Here is a 20,974-nt window from a genome sequence, read left to right as displayed (position 1 = left end):
CTCTTGATTTGAATACATGTCGCACAGTCTAACGCCTACACAACATTGAATGTAACCTTCGCCTCGGAATGAATTGTCAGAGTGCCCTCTTAATGTTTCCTTTGACGGCAACGACCTGCGGAAAGAAAAACATTCCGGTGAATTTCAATGTTGTGGAGGCCATAACACGGAAATGAAGCATTTCCGGTCACATGTTGTAATGAACTATTTTGATTGTCTACATGTGGGAAATACATACCTGAAATTATGCCCCGTATTTTTGAAACACCCTGTATAATTTAAATGCTAGTTAACTTGTGCAACTGCCTTTGTATGTTCTCTGAACGACAATAATATGTTCAATAACACTGTTGCTTATTACCAGTATAGTGCCTTCATTAATCATCCTGTTATTACGCAAGACAAATCATATCAGACTGACCGTGTTGCATGGAGCTTGAGATTCTACTGTATGAATGTATTTTGTGCGTGGACTGTACGTAGGCCTATCTGATGCATGGTGTAGGAGTAAACACATACAGGGCTTTCATTTCAAAACTTGCCAGTCTAAATAACTAATTATTTAAGTTGAATTCAATTTAAACAAAAAAAAACACGTCAATTTAGATATTGAAGGGGAAGTCTGAAACCAGATTTCACCCCCACCCCCCAGCCACCCCCACTTTTAAATTTCAAATGGCATCCCTATATTTTTAAACTTAAATATGAAAGAGCATTCAATTGTTTATACATCTCATTCATTTGTTTTCGCATCTTTTGTTTTCTATCGTCGTCTGGCAACCTGTGTTTTTGTTATCAGCTTGTTTTGTGTAATCCTAAATTTAATCATTAAGGATGATTTATGTTCTCTCTTGAAGAGTATACACCATTTTAAAATAATTTAATACACAAACACAGCTATTACATGAAATGCTCAATAAGTTTTTATAGCTTTATTCTCTTCAGCTCTAATAACAATAACAACAATACAGGTTAGCAGGCGACGATAGAAAACAAAAGATACGAAAACAAATGAATGAGGTGTATAAACAATTGCATGCTCTTTCATATTTAAGTATAAAAATATGGAGGTGCCATTTGAAATTTCAAAGTGAGGAGGCTGGGGGATGGGAGGTAAAATCTAAAATGCAATTAAGTCTGGTTTCAGACTTCCCCCTCAATATCTAAATTAACGTGTTTTTTGTTTAAATTGAATTCAAATTAAATAATTAGTTATTTAGACTGGAAAGTTTTGAAATGAAAGATCTGTATAATGCTACATGTTGCGGGACAAGAGCTAAACCTTTGGACTTCAAGGGATGACTGATGAGTTGAGTCCACATTAGTGGTAGCCGTTACCTGGCGTAGATCGACGCCGTTGGTGAGGGGCATCTGTGACGTCAGCAGATACCTGTGCGCCCAGATCACCCAGCACATGGTGATGAACCTCATGCCATGCATACATTGCAGAGCGTCGGCGGATTGTTTGGTGCTCAGCAGCTTCTTTCCGTTCGCGAATATAGAAAACGCTGCCAGCACTTCTTTTTTCGTTCCTGCAATAACACCACAATCCAGAGTCACGAATTAATTTTCCAATTTTATTCTATCGAGTAGCTTGTAGCAAGAACCTTATGGTGAGGGTAAGCGAGCTAGCTATAGCTGAAAGTCGAAGCGTAGCGAGGGAGGAAAGCTTCTCAGCCACTTTTTTCCTTCCTCTCACACGCAGGTAGGTTTCACGAGATACCGAATGATCTATACTTGCTAGTCGGAGTAGTAGTGGGAGTTGAGCATCCGCATAGGGGTAATGGTGTGCGTTAATAATCTAAGTAGGGGAAGTGACTCAGTTGTGCCACTCGTTGACATGGCTGGACTCTTAAGCCTTCAAACAAGAAACTATAGGGATTTTAAGTTCACTTCGCAGGTCATCAAATTCCAGAATCATGGTGCTACTTCCTATTTTACAGTCGAATCTAGGGATTAAGTATAGTTTCGTTTTAAATAGTCCATTAAGTAGGTATTACAAATTTAAAGTAAATAAATAGATATAGGCCTATTATTTAGGATGAAACAGGTTTGACAGCTTACATAAAATGTTTTACTGTATTTATTAATGATAATTACGATTATGATTGTTATTCTTATCCGTGGCACATGTAGGACACAGCATATACTACAGATACAGCAACAGGTTATCAATGGCATTTCTACACTATAAATACTAGCTGGAAGGAGACATTTGGAAGGAGCAGACCAATAATGTATTGTTACAAGTTTGGAGTCGGAACAGATCCAGAAGGAACCAGTCCTTGACGTAGATTATTATTATTATTATTATTATTATTATTATTATTATTATTATTATTATTATTATTAATGGTAAAAGTCTGTTATTATTCGGTTGAGAAGTCATCCAGTCTGCTTTAAAAGAATTGAAAATTAGAATTTAAAAAACAGTTATATTACCCTACCTGTTGTTCTGTATGGTTGTGAAACTTGGGTATCACTTTGAAAGAGGAACAGAGGTTAAGGGTGTTGGAGAATTAGGTGCTTAGGAAAGAATTTGGGACTAAGAGGGATGAAATTATAGGAGAATGGAGAAAGTTACACAACACCGAACTGCACGCATTGTATCCTCCATCTAACACAATTAGGAACATTAAATCCAGACTTTGAGATGGGCAGGGCATGTAGAACGTAGGCTATAGATGAATCCAGAAATGCGTGTAGAGTGTTAGGTGGGAGACCTGAGGGGAGAAAGAACTTTGGAGAGGCCGAGACGTAGATGGGAGGATAATATTAAAATGGATTTGACTGTATTAATCTTGCTGAGAATAGGGACTGATGGCAGGCTTATGTGAGGGCGGCACTGAGCATCTTGGTTCTCTAGAAGACATTTGAAAGCAAGTATTATTATTATTATTAATACTGAATATTGTACGAAATGGAAATATAACAATCGGAGATTTATCCTTCGAAGAGGTAGAAAAATTCAAATATCTTGGAGCAACAATAACAAATATAAATGACAATCGGGAGGAAATTAAACGCAGACTAAATATGGGAAATCCCTGTTATTATTCTGTTGAGAAGGTTTTGTCATCTAGTGTGCTGTCAAAAAATCTTAAAGTTAGAATTTATAAATTGAGAATAAAGTTCTTAGGAAAATATTTGGCGTTAAGAGGGATGAAGTTACAGGAGAATGGAGAAAGTTACACAACGCAGAACTGCACGCATTGTATTCTTCACCTGACATAATTAGTTACATTAAATCCAGACGTTTGAAATGGGCAGGGCATGTAGCACGTATGGGCGAATCCAGAAATGCATATAAAGTCTTAGTTGGGAGGCCGGAGGGAAAAAGACCTTTGGGGAGACCGAGACGTAGATGAGAGGATAATATAAAAATGGATTTTAGGAAGGTGAGATATGATGATAGAGACTGGATTAATCTTGCACAGGATAGGGACTAATGGCGGGCTTATATGAGGGCGGCAATGAACCTCCGGGTTCCTTAAAAGTCATTTCTAAGTTATTATTATTATTATTATTATTATTATTACTATTATTATTATTATTATTATTATTATTATTATTATTATTATTATTATTATTATTATGACGATAGTGATTTTAGTATTCTTTAAGAGGCATTGAGTTCCTTCTTTGAAAGTTGTGGATTAAAATATATTGTTTAATAATTCATACATTTTATGACGTGAATCCTGACTTGAAACACAGATACGCACCTTTTTCCAGAAGATCGTAAGCAGTACTTGAGACTACCAGCAAGATAATGAATATGAAGACTCCACTGCAACAAGAATTGCAAAACTGGTATCAATGGACACTTCATTCTGTTTACTACTTTTTTTTTTATCTTCATTGTTTTAAAATTATTTCACTTAGGGTATACATTTTGTTGCTTTAGGTGTTAAAATTAATGTTGCTGAAAGAGATCAAATGTTTAAAACTGCAATAAATGTATTTTAAAATTGAAACAGCAAGTGAAATTAGTGACGAAAGTACAGGTACTATGTCATAAGTAAGGCCGTGACATCGGTATATTTGTATTAGTTTCAGGTCGATTGAAGGTGACCACAAGACGCCGGACGTGTTTCAAGTACAGGCAACGGAAGCGAATTTGACACACGCCTAAGCAAGCACTTTCCATGTTTTGTATACGATTATTGTTTATAAGGGTAAAAGGAGTCATACAGATGTTTGACGGAAACGATGCAGCTTCCATAAGTAATGTCCAAACACTCCTTGGTGACCCAAATATTAAAAAACAGTGTGAATATATTTAATCTAATTTTGGATTTATCCCCTCTACAATCGAATATCTCGAAATGATTGGTGTGAAATTGGTGGAGCAAACTTCGATAGTAAATAATCTCATCTCAAAAGTGAATGATCTGCAAGATGATATAAGCAAAAAGGTGTGTGCGAAAATGAACACAGTAATACATAAAAGCGGTGATTTCAATTCATTATGGGAAAATGTAAGAGTTTTGTAAGATGACAATAGCGATTGTTATCAACTTGATGTAGAAGTGGATGATTTGAAATATTTCACATATGCGCCCTTGGTTTCAACAGATGTTGAACGCAGTTCTTCCGCTTACAAGATTATACTATCCGACACTCGGCAGTCATTTTCATTTGAAACTTTGAAAATGAATGTTGTTGTTTATTTCAGCAGGGACCGAAACCACGCAAACAACATACCGTCATTAGGGGTTACTTTGATATTGGGGGCTACTTTGATAACCACTTCCATCGATTACTAAAATCGAATTCGCGTGAAAGATATCAGAATGTGGCCAACTTTGGATCTCGTGTTGGCAGCTCTGTTAAACTAGTTATGAGATAGCGACGGTGCTATATAAATATTACATGTTGTAGAGGAGAAATTAATATTTTGTGGTTTATAAAGTGAATGAGGATTTCTGATACCTGCAAAATTTTGAAGCTATACAGGTAAGCATACTTATAAATGAATATTCAATTCTATCTTCAAAGAAAATAGTTCTTTGGCGTTTAAATGTTGCTTGTCGTTCGCTTGAATGTTGCAGTATGCACACCAGTTACGTTGAAGAGTCACGGGGTACCTTTGATAGAGAGGATGGAGCTTAATTGATAATCTAGTCAAACATTTAAAATTACATTTATATTGTTTTAGACGTTATCGCTGTCCGTCCAGAGCTACTATGGTGCGAGATTATAAAAAGGAACCAGGTTCTCGTCAGTACAACAATTTTTCAGATTCTTCAGAGGAGCCTTGAAACATATTTTGATGGAGTCTTAAGAAAAATCCTCGATTTTCAACTGTACCGAAGGTTAATTTTCCAAGCTTGTTGAAGAAAGCATTGATCCACATGGATAAGACAAAGTTACAGACAAATACTAATAAATAATCATTTCCCGAAGATACAGAACAGTCTGAAATAAAACACATTTTGATAAAACAGTTCCTTTTCTCCGGGCATTTGTCCTTGCAATAAGAAAGAAGTCCTCAAAAATTCCGGAGCCTGTAGAAGTTGTTGAACAACAGGTTGAGAGTTGCCTCATGGCATTTCTTCAAGAACACTGATTTGGGAATTCTAGTACAGCTGGCTCTATGATGAGAAAAAAGAGACGACTCAATGTTGAAGCAGGGAAGAGTATAGTTACTGCGTCTACTTCAAACAACAAAGGCAGCAATGATGACGAAGAGCCTCAGGTGATTTGTGTAAATAGGCAGATCAAAGTTTCAGGCCCCAAAATTCCAGAAGATGCTAACATATGAAATAGAATAAAAAAACCCAAAAACAGGAAACTTCATCCTTGCTAAATTTCTTTATAGTAAAGATAAGAAAACCTTCACACATGTCTTTGAAATTGTGGACATGGCATCAAATGGGATAGTGATTCATGGTCTCAAAAGAGCTGATGAGAGTGAAACAAAATTTAAGCCAATTGACAGAACATTTCTACTATTTCAATGCAACACCTCATCAAGATTTTACCTTCTTCAGCCGCAGAACTAACTGACAATTCCATGATTTATGTCTGCCCTATTGTTCTTGAATTCAAGTAAATTCTAGAGTATTGTTTCCATTATTTTTATGAAAAGTTGATTTAGTTTGTAGTCCAGATTAATTATTTATGAGATTGGTAATGTTTTGATAGAACAAATTTGATTTCAACAATTTATATAATTTTCTATGTCTATTATAACATACAATGAGCCTTTGTACTTTTCTTGCAAATGAAATACTAATGTGGTATTTGAAATGTCCTTTAAATATAATTTCATTTGCTTAATTTGCCCTGATTTACCTCTATAATAGCAAATCTCACAACTTTAGTTTGACTCTATTATGTCATCTTCGGGTTACTACGGAAATCTGGCTTTAAACAATGGTATATCAAAGTAGCCCCCATCACAGTTTAGCTTTGATAGTCTGGTCTTTATTTTTTTTCACGGGTACAAATCAACACATTTATTTTCTTAAAAATAGGATAGCAAGGTAAAGACAATCTGATATCTACGTATTTTTTATATCTTAAAATACTAAAAAATTAAACTTTAACCATAAAAAATGTAAGTTAAATCTATCAAAGTAGCCCCACTTGACGGTACAAGAAAAGTAAGGTACGAAATACTGTAGATATGATAAATAAATTGTAAAATGTAACAGTTAAATATAGGGAAAGCAAAATTGTACGCCATATACGTTTTCGATATTCTAAAACTGTAATGCAAAACTCTAAATATTAAAAAATAAAACCTCTTTTCAGACTTATATTTTACCACATTTGTGACAATTTAAGTATGATTTCTAACAATTATTCTCAACCTCACCAGCATTTTAGACCTTTTTGATGTACAATGATTGTATTGTCTTGATTTTATAATACGCAATAATCGTATACAAAACACGGAACGTGCTTGCTTAGACGTGTGTCAAATTCGCTTCCGCTGCCTGTACTTGAAACACGTCGACTACATTCTGTCCGACGTCGTGTGTTCACCTTCAACCTAATACAAATATACCGATATCACGGCCCTACTTATGACATGAATAATCATCAGTTAAAATAATGGCACTTATACCCCTTACATCCTGTATAAAACTGTGAAACTCACATCGCTACCCAGGCCTCCACGGCCAAGGTCTTGCCTTCTCCCATGTGGCAGTCAGTATCTCCGACGGATGCTACTAAGGACAGCCGGAGAGCTTGCAGGACGAAGTTGAGCGCTTGTTGCAAGTCCTCGGCACCGCAAGTCGATGGAATGCAATATGACAGGCGCAGACTCGGGTTGTCCGATATTAGGATATCCTGCAAGGAAAGCAGCAATAAAACTTTTAGCACGTTATAAATAGGCGTGAAAAGCGTTATCAGTCGACTGTTTCTCTCACGTCATTCAACCATTACAAGGATAATGTGAGGTTAGGACTATCATTCCCCAGTCATAGCTGGCTTGCAAAACCGGATTTCGCTATTCACTGTAGCCCCCCAAATTCATCTCAATGCTGGGTGGACACCGGTCCTGTAAACTAGCCGAAATTTCATGAGAAAATGTCTTCACCGTGAAGACTCTAACTAGCGATCATACCGTAATGCGAGTCCGGGACATTATGTCATATAGAATACTGTAGTTACACGTTTTCATAATGCAAATGTCGCTTCATTAGAATTTTTAAGTATCTTTTAACTCTTTATTTTTGTAATATTTATCTCTAACTGTGACAAATGAGCTATTGAAGACATATGATGAAAGATGAGTGGAAGAGAAAAATTTTCTCCGGCACCGGGATCTGAACCCGGGTTTTTAGCTCTACGTGCTGACGCTCTATCTACTAAGCCACACCGGATTCCCATCTCAGTTTAAGTTCCACCACTTTGGTTCCCTCTAGTGGCCTTCACTCATGCACTCCGTCATATATGTATGACAGTGGCACAATGTCCACATATGTGCAGAGAAAGAGGTGCACTCATGAGTGACTAAGTGGCCGGGATCCGACGGAATAAGTGCCGTCTTTAAATCACTAAGTGATGGGAATCCGGTGTGCTTAGTGGATAGAGCGTCAGCACGTAGAGCTGAAAGCTCCGGTTCAAATCCCGGTGCCGGAGAGAATTTTTCTCCGTTCCACTCATCTTTCATCATATGATGACGCAGAATATCTGCACGGAAATATCATATGTACTTCGATACATCATAATAATATATTGAAGACATCCTTGTCTGAATTATTGGTAGAGAAAGTGTTACAAATATGGAATACCATTTTGTTTTTTCGTTTTGGAACCTAGTGTACATGTTTTGAATACCGAACGTAAATGATAGTCTTGTTTATTGCTGAATGTCCCTGTGAATGGTGCACAGGACGTAGAAGTTCGTAAGATGTTATAAAATGTTTGAAAAAGAAATAATTTCCTCAAAATCTAACATATTTCCTTCTTAAAATGAAGGTAGAAATATGGAATATTATTAACCAGTTACAATATTAACAAAATTGCAAAATAAAAATGGGCTCTACAGGAAAAGCACAGAACAAGCATTCAGAATCTTCATTAGAAGGTGTTTTCCGAACCGTAATACTGAAACCAGATAAATCGTCTCTTACGTCTTTTCTCGAAGTTGTTTTATGGTTTCTTGCAATGCCTTTTCATTCCACTGTTTTCTACGTTTGTTGGAAGATGATGTTTTTCCTCCTACAGGTGCCAACACTAGTAACGAAATAGAAAACCAGAGTATGAAGATGGAATACTAATATTAGGCCTACTAGAATTTCATATTTGTGGCACACTGATGTAAGTCATAACCTCAAAAATTATAATTTAAAAACAAAATCAATTAAATATATACATTGCTATAAACGACGATTATTTCTCGGTAAGAATATAATTATATCATTAATATTTATAACATTAAGGAACAACAATGTATATTCAAGAAAAGAACTTGCCGCCAAAATATTCACTTTCCTTGAAAACGCAATAATGACAAACGTTTCAACATTTCAGCTTCTAACTGCAAACTAACACATTCCCGCGAAAGAGAGTAACAGTGTGTAGTAATTTGGAATGCTTCCACTAGAATACAACACAACTCAGGTCGTATATCACACTATTTCATATTTGTACCCCTATTTTATATTTGTAACACTTCTGTTTTTAAAATCTATTTGTGTGGATGTAAAAATGAAGCAAGATCATTAAAATGAACCGAACTGAAGCAGGAAAGATTGAAACGACATAATGCGGGTGAGTATCATGTTATAAATAAACCTCGGTCTAAGGTCGCGGAGTCACCAGATTGAAGTTTTACATTGTCTATGTCCAGTTTGAAGTTAGAATTAAATAAATCATTGTTATTATTATTATTATTATTATTATTATTATTATTATTATTATTATTATTAAGTTTCTTGACGCATTTAGTTGATATTGAAGCAGGAAAAAAAATATTATTATTATTATTATTATTATTATTATTATTATTATTATTATTATTATTATTAAGTTTCTTGACGCATTTAGTTAATATTGAAGCAGAAAAAAACAAACAGGAAGGTGGCTAGAAAACTAAATATATCGAATTATTGAAATGGCACTGAAAGTGCGAAGACAAGAATAATTCTATAGGCGTACTTACCGGAAGACCTTGTAGTTTTTCGGTTTTCTTTGTGATGTTGAACTGACCATTCTGGAACCAGGCAAGACAATGCTTGCCGCTGAAGATGCCTTCTTTCGTGTCCACATCTTTCACACTCACGCACTCATCGAAGTTACCCAGATGTATAGTCTGGCCCATCAGAACGTTGTCCGGGATCTTGGTGGACGCATCCAGCACTGCAATCGACACCAGCTGCATCATTAAAATTAAATATCCAAACAAATTATATCACCGCTGGAAAGCACCACGCACCACATGTTTACCCTACGTGTAATCATTCGTTTATTTTCTCGACGTTGCGACAGGGAGGTTGAAACCCTTGCCCATGTCCTGGGGGCCTGTCCACACGATGAACGTCTACGCAATACGCGGCATCATACAGTAAGATCTATAATAGCAACTGCCTTAAGGAACAAAGGTTGTTCAGTATATGAAGAAGTACACGGCATATCCAGTGAGGGCAGTAATCGAAGAATTGACATAATTGCATTTAAACCTCCCTCTCTTGAAGGTTACATCATAGACCCTACTGTGAGATTCGAAACGCACAAACACCAGCCAGAAGAAGTACACGAGGAAAAAAGGAATATATATAGGCCTATATATATATATATATATATATATATATATATATATATATATATATATATATATGAACCTTCCATCAGTTTTTATAAGGACAAATACCATCTGAAATCCATCGCCATTACGGGACTAATGATAGGAGCCCGTGGGACCATACCCCGACTCCTAGTCGACTTCTGTAAATCTTTTGGCGTGCATAAAAATATTTTAAGAGATCTAACAATTGCAGCACTCAAAGGCTCAATAGCTATTTTCAGGCATCATACATATGGACCATGACTAATTCGCATCTCCTTGACGTTACTTCTTTTTAATATCATGCGTTTTAATATAATTCAAATTGTTATTTTTCACTCTAACAACAATGTATCACTAAGCCTCAAGGCATTTACTCTATTGTATCATGGTACTCTTTGTCGATGGCAACCTGTAGTGGTAGTATCGCGAGTATAAATCCCAGCGAATACGATAGAATTTAGGTGGAGGGACTGTAATTACGATTTCCCTAAAGTAAGAAAGTAAAATCGTTGGTCTTCTACTTAACGACGCTGTATCAACTACTAGGTTATTTAGAGTTGATGAAATTGGTGATAGCGAGATGATACAGGATTGTTTCCGATCTCTGATAACGAATTTGAATGACATGTGCGTCAGGAGTCACACGACAGCTGAACTGTGGCGCGAGGTGACAGACCAGTAGTGAGTGATCTCATAGTCAGAGTGCAAGGCGACTCAAAGCAGAAATTCCGAAGAAAATCGAGCCTTTTTGGGAGTGGTACATAACACCCTTTCCGATGCCCAGTACAGTTAAGTGACAATAAAAGAAGCCTGCAATAAACCAAGTTTCGTTATTTCCAAGAAAGTCATCTACTGTGTACTTAATGAGATTGGTAAAGCTCGAATGGAGTTAATTTGTATCGTCTCGTGAGGTGCGGCGACTTGTGACGGGGGTGGATTTGCTTGCTTTTTCCACTCTGGAGTAGTGATGGGCGAAGTTGTTCTTTTCCCGGAACAGTTCCGACGGTTCCGGTTCCGAAAAAATACTATGTTCCAAATAACAGTCACCAGTGGTGATGAGTCGGAGTCGTTCATTGATACGTGCATTCTCTTTGACTCTTGTTCCTTTTGAGGAGTCGTTCAAACGAACGGTACAGTACCCCCTGGTAGAGGGGCAGAGAAGGCCTGACGGCCTTATCTCTACCAGGTTAAATAAATAAATCTAATCTAATCTAATCTAATCTAATCTAATCTAATCTACCCTTCCTCTTCACCATGCAGCTCACATTGGAGCACTCATAGGCATGACATAGTACACATTCTTATCTATAGATGGCACTGCAATGCACATTCGAATCGATTTTGGAAAATTGCTGTGCATGCGGACAGAACTCAAAAGCTTAATGTTAGTAATTAAACAGCTGTTGACTACAAGGGCAGAATACAACATTTTGTTCTCGTACATAAAGTTATAAAGACATGGTAGCCAACTAAAAAAATTAACATGACATTTAAAACATATGGTATGTAATTTCTGTTCTCTCTATTACATAATAAAAAAACAAATCATTAATTTTTATTTTTCCTTTTCTTAATGCACAGTTATAATAATAATAATAATAATAATAATAATAATAATAATAATAATAATAATAATAATAAATATTACAATTTCATAAATAATAAAATAGATATAACTTATATTGGCAGTACTGAAACCTGGAAACCCCGCAGTGGGTTAGTAAAATGTTGGAAACGCATCTTTACCAAAGTGTAATTTAAACTTCGCATTAAACCTCGCTCTCCAAATCAGTACTTATATGGGCAGTTTCCAACAAATAATGCTACAACATTTTTGTCGTTCTTTGATAACAGAGAAGATATCACAAAAACTTGTGCTTGTCAGACTTAACCTCAACAAACACATACAGACATTGTAACTAAACCACTCATTACCATTTACGACTTTAACCTTACATGTATAGAATCAGCTGATCAATGAATTAATAATAGTATGCGTACTTTATGACTTTGTAGAATGTTTATAAAACAGAATTTGTCAACTAATGGTGAAATAAACTATAAAGCGGGAATTAACAATTCCCGCGGAATTGAATAGGAATGAATATTACAGATTATTAAATACTTACTATAACATTACAGATGATTGGCCAGTCTTCCAATTGCTGATATTAAAGTTCGCGCCACCGCAAGGATTTCAATTTCCATGCGTCCCCCTCCAACCACGTGAGAGTTTCAAGTACCAACTTCATCCAACGAAGTTCCAAGTACAACATAAAGAACAACGAGAACAGTGTAACCGCAGCTGTCATTGGTTCATCGGAACGAGCTCCGACGTTCCGACTGTTATCTCGGAGTCGGAACATGCCTTGTGCAACGAGGTACTGCGAGCCCGCAATAGCTGGGCAAGTGAGCAGCTCTGAGTCGGAACACTGTTATTTCGGAACAGGAGGTTCCGACCTACTGTTCATTTTTGCAACAGTTCCGAGACCGGAACAGTTCCAAAATAACTGTTGTGTTATTTTTTACCCATCTCTACTCTGGAGTTAAACCCATCCGAGCTTTGCCAGTCTTATTAGGTACACACAAGATGCCTTACTTGGAAATAACGAAACCACGTTTTTTTTGCAGGCTCCTATGATTTTCACGTAACTGTACTTGGCATCAGAAAGAGTTGTTATGTACCCTCCCAAAAAGGCTTGATTTTCTTGGACGTTGTTTCTGTGATAGTCCGTGAACTCTGATTATGAAATCACTCACTACTGGTTTGTCACCTCTCGCCGCAATTCAGCTGTCCGAGTGATTCCTGACGCACATGATGTCATTCAAATTCGTTACCAGAGATCGGAAACAACCCTCTGTATTTGGTGTGATGATGCAGAGAATTTGCCGTGTGAATACTTGACATCGGGTTTACAGTTGAGAAAACCTCGATAAAATCCAACCACGTAAACATTTAAGAGGGAATTGAACCCACGCCCCAGCATAGCTCCGTAATAGATTTACTGGATGTAAAACGATTCATTTGGTCTTGAATAAAGCTTAATTAAACCAAATTCCATGTCAGATCCGATATTACTCTCTCATAAGTTCTTGTTGACATCTTAACAAGATAATATTTTTGTGGAAAAGTAGAGGAATTTATAATCTCATTGGCTCACAGTCATCTACAGTATTTGTAATGAAACCCTCCAATGTACAGTCTTAGACACAAAAAATGACCGTTATCCTGTAGTTTGAATTTGTTTAAGTTCACTTCGGGTAGCGACTAGGGAAAGGATATTTATTTTGCACCTAATTTACTCCTTTAATTTATCTTCGTTGTAGATTATTCATAACATTTGACTTATAAACGGGAACAAAAAGCAACAAAGAAACAAAACAAAGGAAAAATAGAGCGGAGTCGCACATAAGAAATTCCTTCATGTGTAAATCTAAACTCTTACGGAATAAATCGAAGTCTTCCTAAGGGGATTTAGCATATGGCAGCCGGTAATGTTTTTTTTTTTGTCTAAGACTGTACATTATGCAAAGTAAAAAAAAATAATAATAGTGGAACCTTGGTTCCGAAGAGTTTGACGTAAATATGTCGTCTATTAAAATTACTTTTGAGGCAATTTAATATAGGTCTGTTCCTTCAGTGACTTTTAATGTTGCACATTTACATATGTTTTTCTTTCACGGTATGAATTTTTTAATCCTGCTCCAGTTTTGGAATCTTTTTTGTTTATTATTGGCTGTTCATTGTTTCCTGCTTCCCGTCTTTTATAATCCCTCATGTACACTCAGGGTGCGAATTAAGATTTCTGATGAGGGTGGATAGAATCCTAGACAGATAATATCATACGTAACATTATTATTACCCTCATTCGATACGCCTCAACGCTTGGTCGCACTGAGTTGCTTGTCTTGCATCTTGATCATAATAATAATTATGTCCATGAACAGGATTAAGATAAGATGTGTAATTCCTAAGTTATTGATTGTTGTCAGCTTGCCGGTGATGATAATACATCAATATTATTCTATTTGTTTACTTCATACTTTATAAAGTACATATACTCGTATTAAAACAATTATATTTTGTGAGGGGGATAGAAGTTATCCCTGGCAGGGATGTTAATATGAATTTATGAGAGGGGGATAACTTTCCAGCAGGGAGGAAATCCCCCCCCCCGCCATCAACCCCGTTAATTCGCACCCTGTGTACACTGCACTTGGCGCTTTCTTATCTTAAAGTTCAGCCATGACGTAATAACTATGTATGATAATATTATAATAATGGATAAACAACCGATGAGTCTTTATATTGTTGTAATTAAGTGCCTACAGTGACGGATGAATATTAATTAGAGACTGGTTCCGCTCCCGATGCCCAGCACTGGTTTATTTGTAATTTTTCTTAGATACTCTCTTATCTTTCATTGTCTATTTGTTCACTTTTTTGTTTTCTATGCTTTGACTAATGGCAGTCTCTGATTTGAGAAAGCTCTGGTAACTAAATAAATTATTACTTTTATTATTATATCGATAGTATTGACAAATTTCACGTTTCTCATTTATAGGTAAATTTAGAACGAAATGAAATATATCACCATGGAAAGGAATACAGACAGATGCTCCATATTTTCACGAAACTACTTGATGTAAGAAAGACTGCTAAGGATGCGAAAACAAAATTTGATTGTTGTGACCTTAAAGCCCTGAACTTGCGCCTTCAGATTACCAACTATTTCAATCCACGGCCCACTTCCTGCGTGGAAAAAAATTCTAGAACTTGAAAGCAGTTGAAATGATTATTACCGGTACCGGATTCTCCGCAACAAAGACCAGAAACCGGTACAGTCATCGCGGAATAACATATCTCGCTGAAAGGGTTTCTGAATGGTAGTCTGTACATTGAATGGTAGTCTGTATAGCTCAATTGATGAATTGCATATGCTGTAAATTGTATAGTAGTCTGTATAGCTCAACTGATGAATTGTTTATGATTATAAATTGAATTAATCTACTTGATATTAATTGCACAAATTTGTATAGCTTAATGAAAGTATGCTGCTTTTTATTGTATATATTCCTATAGTTTTGGCCGATGAATTGTATACGCTTTAAATTGAATAGTAATCTATATAGCTCTATTGATAAATTGTTTGTGTTTGTAATTTGAAGTAGTTTGCATGATATGTATTATCAATTTCTGTATATCACAACTGGTTGAATTGTTTATGCCTTAAATTTAATTAACTTACTTGTTTTTTATTATACATATAGCTCAAGTGATGAATGATCGTTTGCGTTTGTAAATTTAATAATCTGATTGGCTATGTATTGTATACTTTTAGTAGAGCCATCGATGTAACTCAGTCGGCAGACTCGCTGGGCTGCTGATCCGAGCTGCGTTTGGGCTTGGATTGGATCCCCCTTTGGGACTGAAGCCGGATGGTCTATGGCGAGTCATTGGCATCAACCCCTTTGATTTGATTACCTGGTTGGGGTTTTCCGAGGTTTTCCCCAACCTAAAGGCAAATGCCGGGTAATATTTTGGCGAATCTTCGGACCTCACCCCATCTCACTACACCTCGCCAAAATGTAAAAAATTACACAAAATTGTAAAAATTGTAGAAAATTACTAAATTGTAAAACTATAAAAATTTGTAAAAATTGTAATTGTAATATTGTACAATTTTGACTTGTTCCACATCTTAAAGCTTCATTGCTCATGTAAGATTTATGGAATAAAATAAATGAATGAATGAATGAATGAATGAATGAATGAATGAATGAATGAATGAATGAATGAATGAATGAATGAATGAATGTGTACGACAATAAGATTTGTGTTTTCTTTGATGAAACAGGAAGATGTGTTGCAAATGTTATTCTGGGAATACTCCTTCCTGATAAATCTGGTAAAAGGATTCTGTTAAACTTTACGAAACGAAATCGGAATATTAAACTTGATTACTGTTCTTGTCCAACTATACATTGTATTGTATTGTATTATATTGTATTGTATTTATTAACATTCCATGGTATTCATACATTGCTTCACAACTAGAATATGGAACAAGTCAAAAAACGTAATACTATTATAAAGTTTTAATTTATAGTCACAGTCTAGTTGAAATATATACAAAAGACGTTTACAATATAGTCCACTAGTACAACACAAAGTTTTAGTATCAATTTCATGAAGCGTTATTGAAAGTCATGAATACACCTACAGAATAGAAGGCGTGAGAAATTATGTACTTCTTTAATTTGGCCCTAAATAATCTTACGTTTTGAGTTTCATTTTTTATATCGATAGGAAGGCTAAAACATTTTACTGCCATATAACGCACTCCTTTTTGATAGCACGATAGACTTGCCGATGGAGTATGAAAGTAATTTTTTGACGCATATTTATGCTGTGAACTGTTGAATTAGTAACAAAGTTATCACGATTACATTCGAGGAAAATTATTAATGAAAAAAATATACTGACAAGCCTTAGGCATTATTTGTATTTTTTTTAAATAGTTCTACACGATTCCCTAGACTTGGCACCTTGTAGTATTCTAATTACTCTTTTTTGTAGTAGGAATATACTGTTACTATCTGTGGAATTTCCCCAGAATGTTATTCCAAAAACTCATTACAGGGTAGACGTATGCAAGTATATTGTTTTTAAGGTATTGATATTTACTATCTTTTGCATAGGCCTAAATGTAATAGAAGAACATGCTGAATTTAGTTTGGGATAATATACATATATTATGCATTGTTTATTTTACTCAACGTGGCATTATAGCAATAAGGTAATTTAGACAGTGACCATATTTTAAGATCAGACTGTACCTTCGCGTTGAAAGCACACGTTTGTTTATAATGAACTCTTGTCTCTTGTTACGTGTACAGGAAAGAAGAGTCGGAACTTCGAGCTTCAGTTATAACTAAAGCCAGTTCTCTTAGTCCCATAACATTAGAATTAATGTAAGTGTACACGGAGTGTACAGTACGACACGTGCCCTTTAGTGCAATCTCTGCTCACAATCACAGCAAATAAAGCGCACTACAGGATCGCTCTACAACTGGTTCCTTACTCCTAAACAAGTGCATTATATATAGCTATGTGATCATATCGTCGGATATTGCATACGTCAGATACGTATGCAACATCCGACGATATGATCACAAACCACCGTCCTTCGCAAGTCTTTCGTGGTTCCGACTTAAAGAACGTAGAACTTTACACTCTTTGTCTTTACTCTTTCGAATTCTGCACACTTCAACATCAAATTACCTTTCGTCTCGTTTCTCTTATCTATACTCTAACCACGATGTAAATACCAGATCACTTATCTGTGGCGCGTTAAGTATACCTCTTCATAGAACATCTCGTTATTCATCATCTTTTATAGTATCCACCTCGCGACATTGGAACTTCCTGTCACAAAGTATTAGGGGCTGCAAGACAATAAACACTTTTAAAAACGGCTTAAAAGATAACCTTCTTGGCATTTCACTCCAATCATACTGACTTAAACTATCACTGACTATTGTTACTCCTTCCTCGAGGATTATTGATAGTGCTGTATTTTCAAAATTGTCTCATAATAATCTCAGGCAGTACAGCAAGTTGACAGCTTGAAATATTTGGGGTGATGTATAAGCAGTACATTAGGTGCTGCCAAGAACTAAAAAGGAGTACAGCAATGGCAAAGGAATTTTTTAATAGAAAAAAAGATATCTTCTGCGGATTTCTGGAGAAAGAACTAAGATTGAGGAGTGCTTTGTGTGGATTGTAGCATTGTATAGAACAAAAACATGGACATTACGACGAAGTGAAGAGAAGCGACTAGAAGCATTTGAAATGTGAGTTTGGAGAAGGATGGAGCATGTGAAATGTACAGTCACAATAAGAAAACAAGCTGTGTTGGAAAGAGTGGATGAAGAACGAATGATGCTGAAACTGAGCAGAAAGAGGAAAAGGAATTGGTTGAGAAGAAACTGCCTTCTGAAGGATGCACTGGAAGGAATGGTGAACGGGAGAAGAGTTCGGGGCAGAAGAAAATACAAGTTGGTAGACGACATTAAGATATATGGATCAAATGAGGAGATAAAGAGGATGGCAGAAAATAGGAAAGACTGGAGAATGCTGGGTTTGCAGTGAAAGACAGACCTGCCCATGTGCAGAACACTATGAATGAACGAATTATTTTTCTTAATTATTAGGTTTAAAGAGATAGACAAATGAGTTACAATTCGTAAAATGCTCACATTTAAATATAAGTACAGCAGTGGTCGGCATTACTTGACTCGCGTGTCAACCCTACATTACGCGAGAAGGGCGGAGGGGTAAGACATGATCTCCGTCCCATTACTAATCACTTGTTCATTCAATTTTAAGCAGTTTGGGTATACTCTCCCGCCAATCTTCCCCTTTGCTGTTTATGCGGGCTGCACTTTATATGACGTAATCTTCGCTGACCACTGGTTTACAGTAACCATCGAAATCATAAAATTTCACACACAACAGTTATCTGAACGTATTCACTTAAGATAAAGTTAATCTTGAGGTTCTATGCATGTTTTGACTCTATTTCCGCCTAATTTTCGGTAACAAATACTGTACTTGTAGCCTATGTACAATCTAATAAATTTGTCTTGTATTTCTAAATTTTAAATAAATAGGCCTATATGGGGATATTGTTACATGAAAAATATATTTCATAGTCAGGTCCATACTTCACTTTTCATTAAATAAAATTAAACATTTCACAATATTCTATCACATATTACTCTTTTATTTAACATAAAATTAATTATTTTTTATTTTATTACTTGCTACAACATAAGCAATTTTCTACGAATTAGTAATAAAATTGTGAATTAAACTGATTCATGAATTTATACCAATCAATTGTTTGCCACGAATGAATATTCCATAATTAAGTCATCAGTCATATTTGTCAGTTTATTCTGCACGACACATCAAATTCACGAAGAAAATCCTCCGAAATAAAGGTTATAATTTGTTATGTGTGATGACGCTTAAAGTCAATTTACAAAGACAAAACAGTGGTAAGTTTCTAACAAAGCAATGCTGATATAAGAACTAGCTATTTTTCACTTTATCAAAACTGTCACTTCGAACTGTAACAAGCTAAAAGTAAGTCACACTACAGGGATTTGTGTGTTCGTGTGTGTAAAGAATGACAATTAATGTTTCCATACCAATCATTCGTAATAATAAATATCTCACAATGCCGGCTGTTTCTATGGAAACTTCAAGACAAACGTAAGCCGAGGCGTGATGTTCATGTAAGACAATCAAGCAAGATCGCTAATTTCGTATTATAGAAGGTGAGTTACCCGTCATCCCACTCAACTCTCTCCATGGGGCTACATTAGACTTCCTCACATTATTAAATTCTAGATACGATCGGGTATCGGTAAACCACCACCGCCATCTTGACTTAGACCACGCGGCCTACTCCGGTCCAACATTCTTCACCTTCCTAAACTACTTTTAGGCTGATACTTCCAGTAATGTTTCGGAAGGCGATGACTGTCCAGTCCCTATCCGTTACTTTTAAATTTGAAGGATCCACGCAAAAAACATGCTAATTCACTAATCTTAAATTTTGCAGGGTAGCTTTTCCAATTCACTGCGGGCTGAAGCAGGGAGATGCATTGTCACCTCTACTTTTTAACTTTGCTCTAGATTATGCCATTAGGAAAGTTCAGGATAACACAGAGGGTTTGGAATTGAACGGGTTACATCAGCTTCTTGTCTATGAGGATGACGTGAATATGTTAGGAGAAAATCCACAAACGATTAGGGAAAACACGGGACTTTTACTGGAAGCAAGTAAAGAGATAGATTTGAAAGTAAATTCCGAAAAGACAAAGTATATGGTTATGTCTCGTGACGAGAATATTGTACGAAATGGAAATATTAAAATTGGAAATTTATCCTTCGAAGAGGTGGAAAAATTCAAATATCTTAGAGCAACAGTAACAAATATAAATGACACTCAGGAGGAAATTAAACGCAGAATGAATATGGGAAATGCCTGTTATTATTCGCTTGAGAAGCTTTTGTCATCTAGTCTACTGTCAAAAAATCTGAAAGTTAGAATTTATAAAACAGTTATATTACCGGTTGTTCTATATGGTCGTGAAGCTTGGACTCTCACTTTGAGAGAGGAACAGAGATTAAGGGTGTTTGAGAATAAGGTTCTTAGGAAAATATTTGGGGCTAAGAGGGACGAAGTTACAGGAGAATGGAGAAAGTTACACAACACAGAGCTACACGCATTATATTCTTCACCTGACATAATTAGGAACATTAAATCCAGACGTTTGAGATGGGCAGGGCATGTAGCACGTATGGGCGAATCCAGAAATGCATATAGAGTGTTAGTTGGGAGGCCGGCGGGAAAAATACCTTTGGGGAGGCCGAGACGTAGATGGGAAGATAATATTAAAGTGGATTTGAGAGAGGTGGGATATGATGGTAGAGACTGGATTAATCTTGCTCAGGATAGGGATCAATGGCGGACTTATGTGAGGGCGGCAATGAACCTCCGGGTTCCTTAAAAGCCAATAAGTAAGTAAGTAAGCATTTCTTAACATTAACACACTGATATGACATCATTAGTTGTACTTAGGGATGTATTTCAGACCTGGCTGGCCCAGGCATCGTCAAGGTATATTTTTCGAGGACAGTTGGCGCCA

At 36.1% G+C, this 20,974-nt stretch overlaps 1 protein-coding gene across 2 annotated transcripts in view; it reads right to left on the bottom strand.

Annotated features, from left to right (window-relative positions):
- The window catches only part of LOC138709349 (nose resistant to fluoxetine protein 6-like), an 86,217-nt gene that overhangs the window by 41,159 nt on the left and 24,084 nt on the right, over window positions 1–20,974 (bottom strand). The window contains exons 2-5 of one of the 2 annotated variants that reach the window (XM_069840058.1): window positions 9,626–9,822; window positions 7,112–7,305; window positions 3,726–3,790; window positions 1,339–1,532 (exon numbers count right to left, since the gene is read on the bottom strand). In XM_069840058.1, coding sequence (XP_069696159.1) covers window positions 1,339–1,532; window positions 3,726–3,790; window positions 7,112–7,305; window positions 9,626–9,822 — 650 coding nt within the window. Of the gene's footprint in view, window positions 1–1,338; window positions 1,533–3,725; window positions 3,791–7,111; window positions 7,306–9,625; window positions 9,839–20,974 lie in introns of both variants that reach the window. The other variant, XM_069840059.1, reaches the window with a different exon arrangement.

The sequence above is a fragment of the Periplaneta americana genome, chromosome 11 (genome assembly GCF_040183065.1).
Source record: "Periplaneta americana isolate PAMFEO1 chromosome 11, P.americana_PAMFEO1_priV1, whole genome shotgun sequence".
In the NCBI taxonomy this organism is placed as follows: domain Eukaryota; kingdom Metazoa; phylum Arthropoda; class Insecta; order Blattodea; family Blattidae; genus Periplaneta; species Periplaneta americana.
Note: the sequence above shows the minus strand (reverse complement) of the source record. Positions and strands in the feature narration are given on the sequence as shown.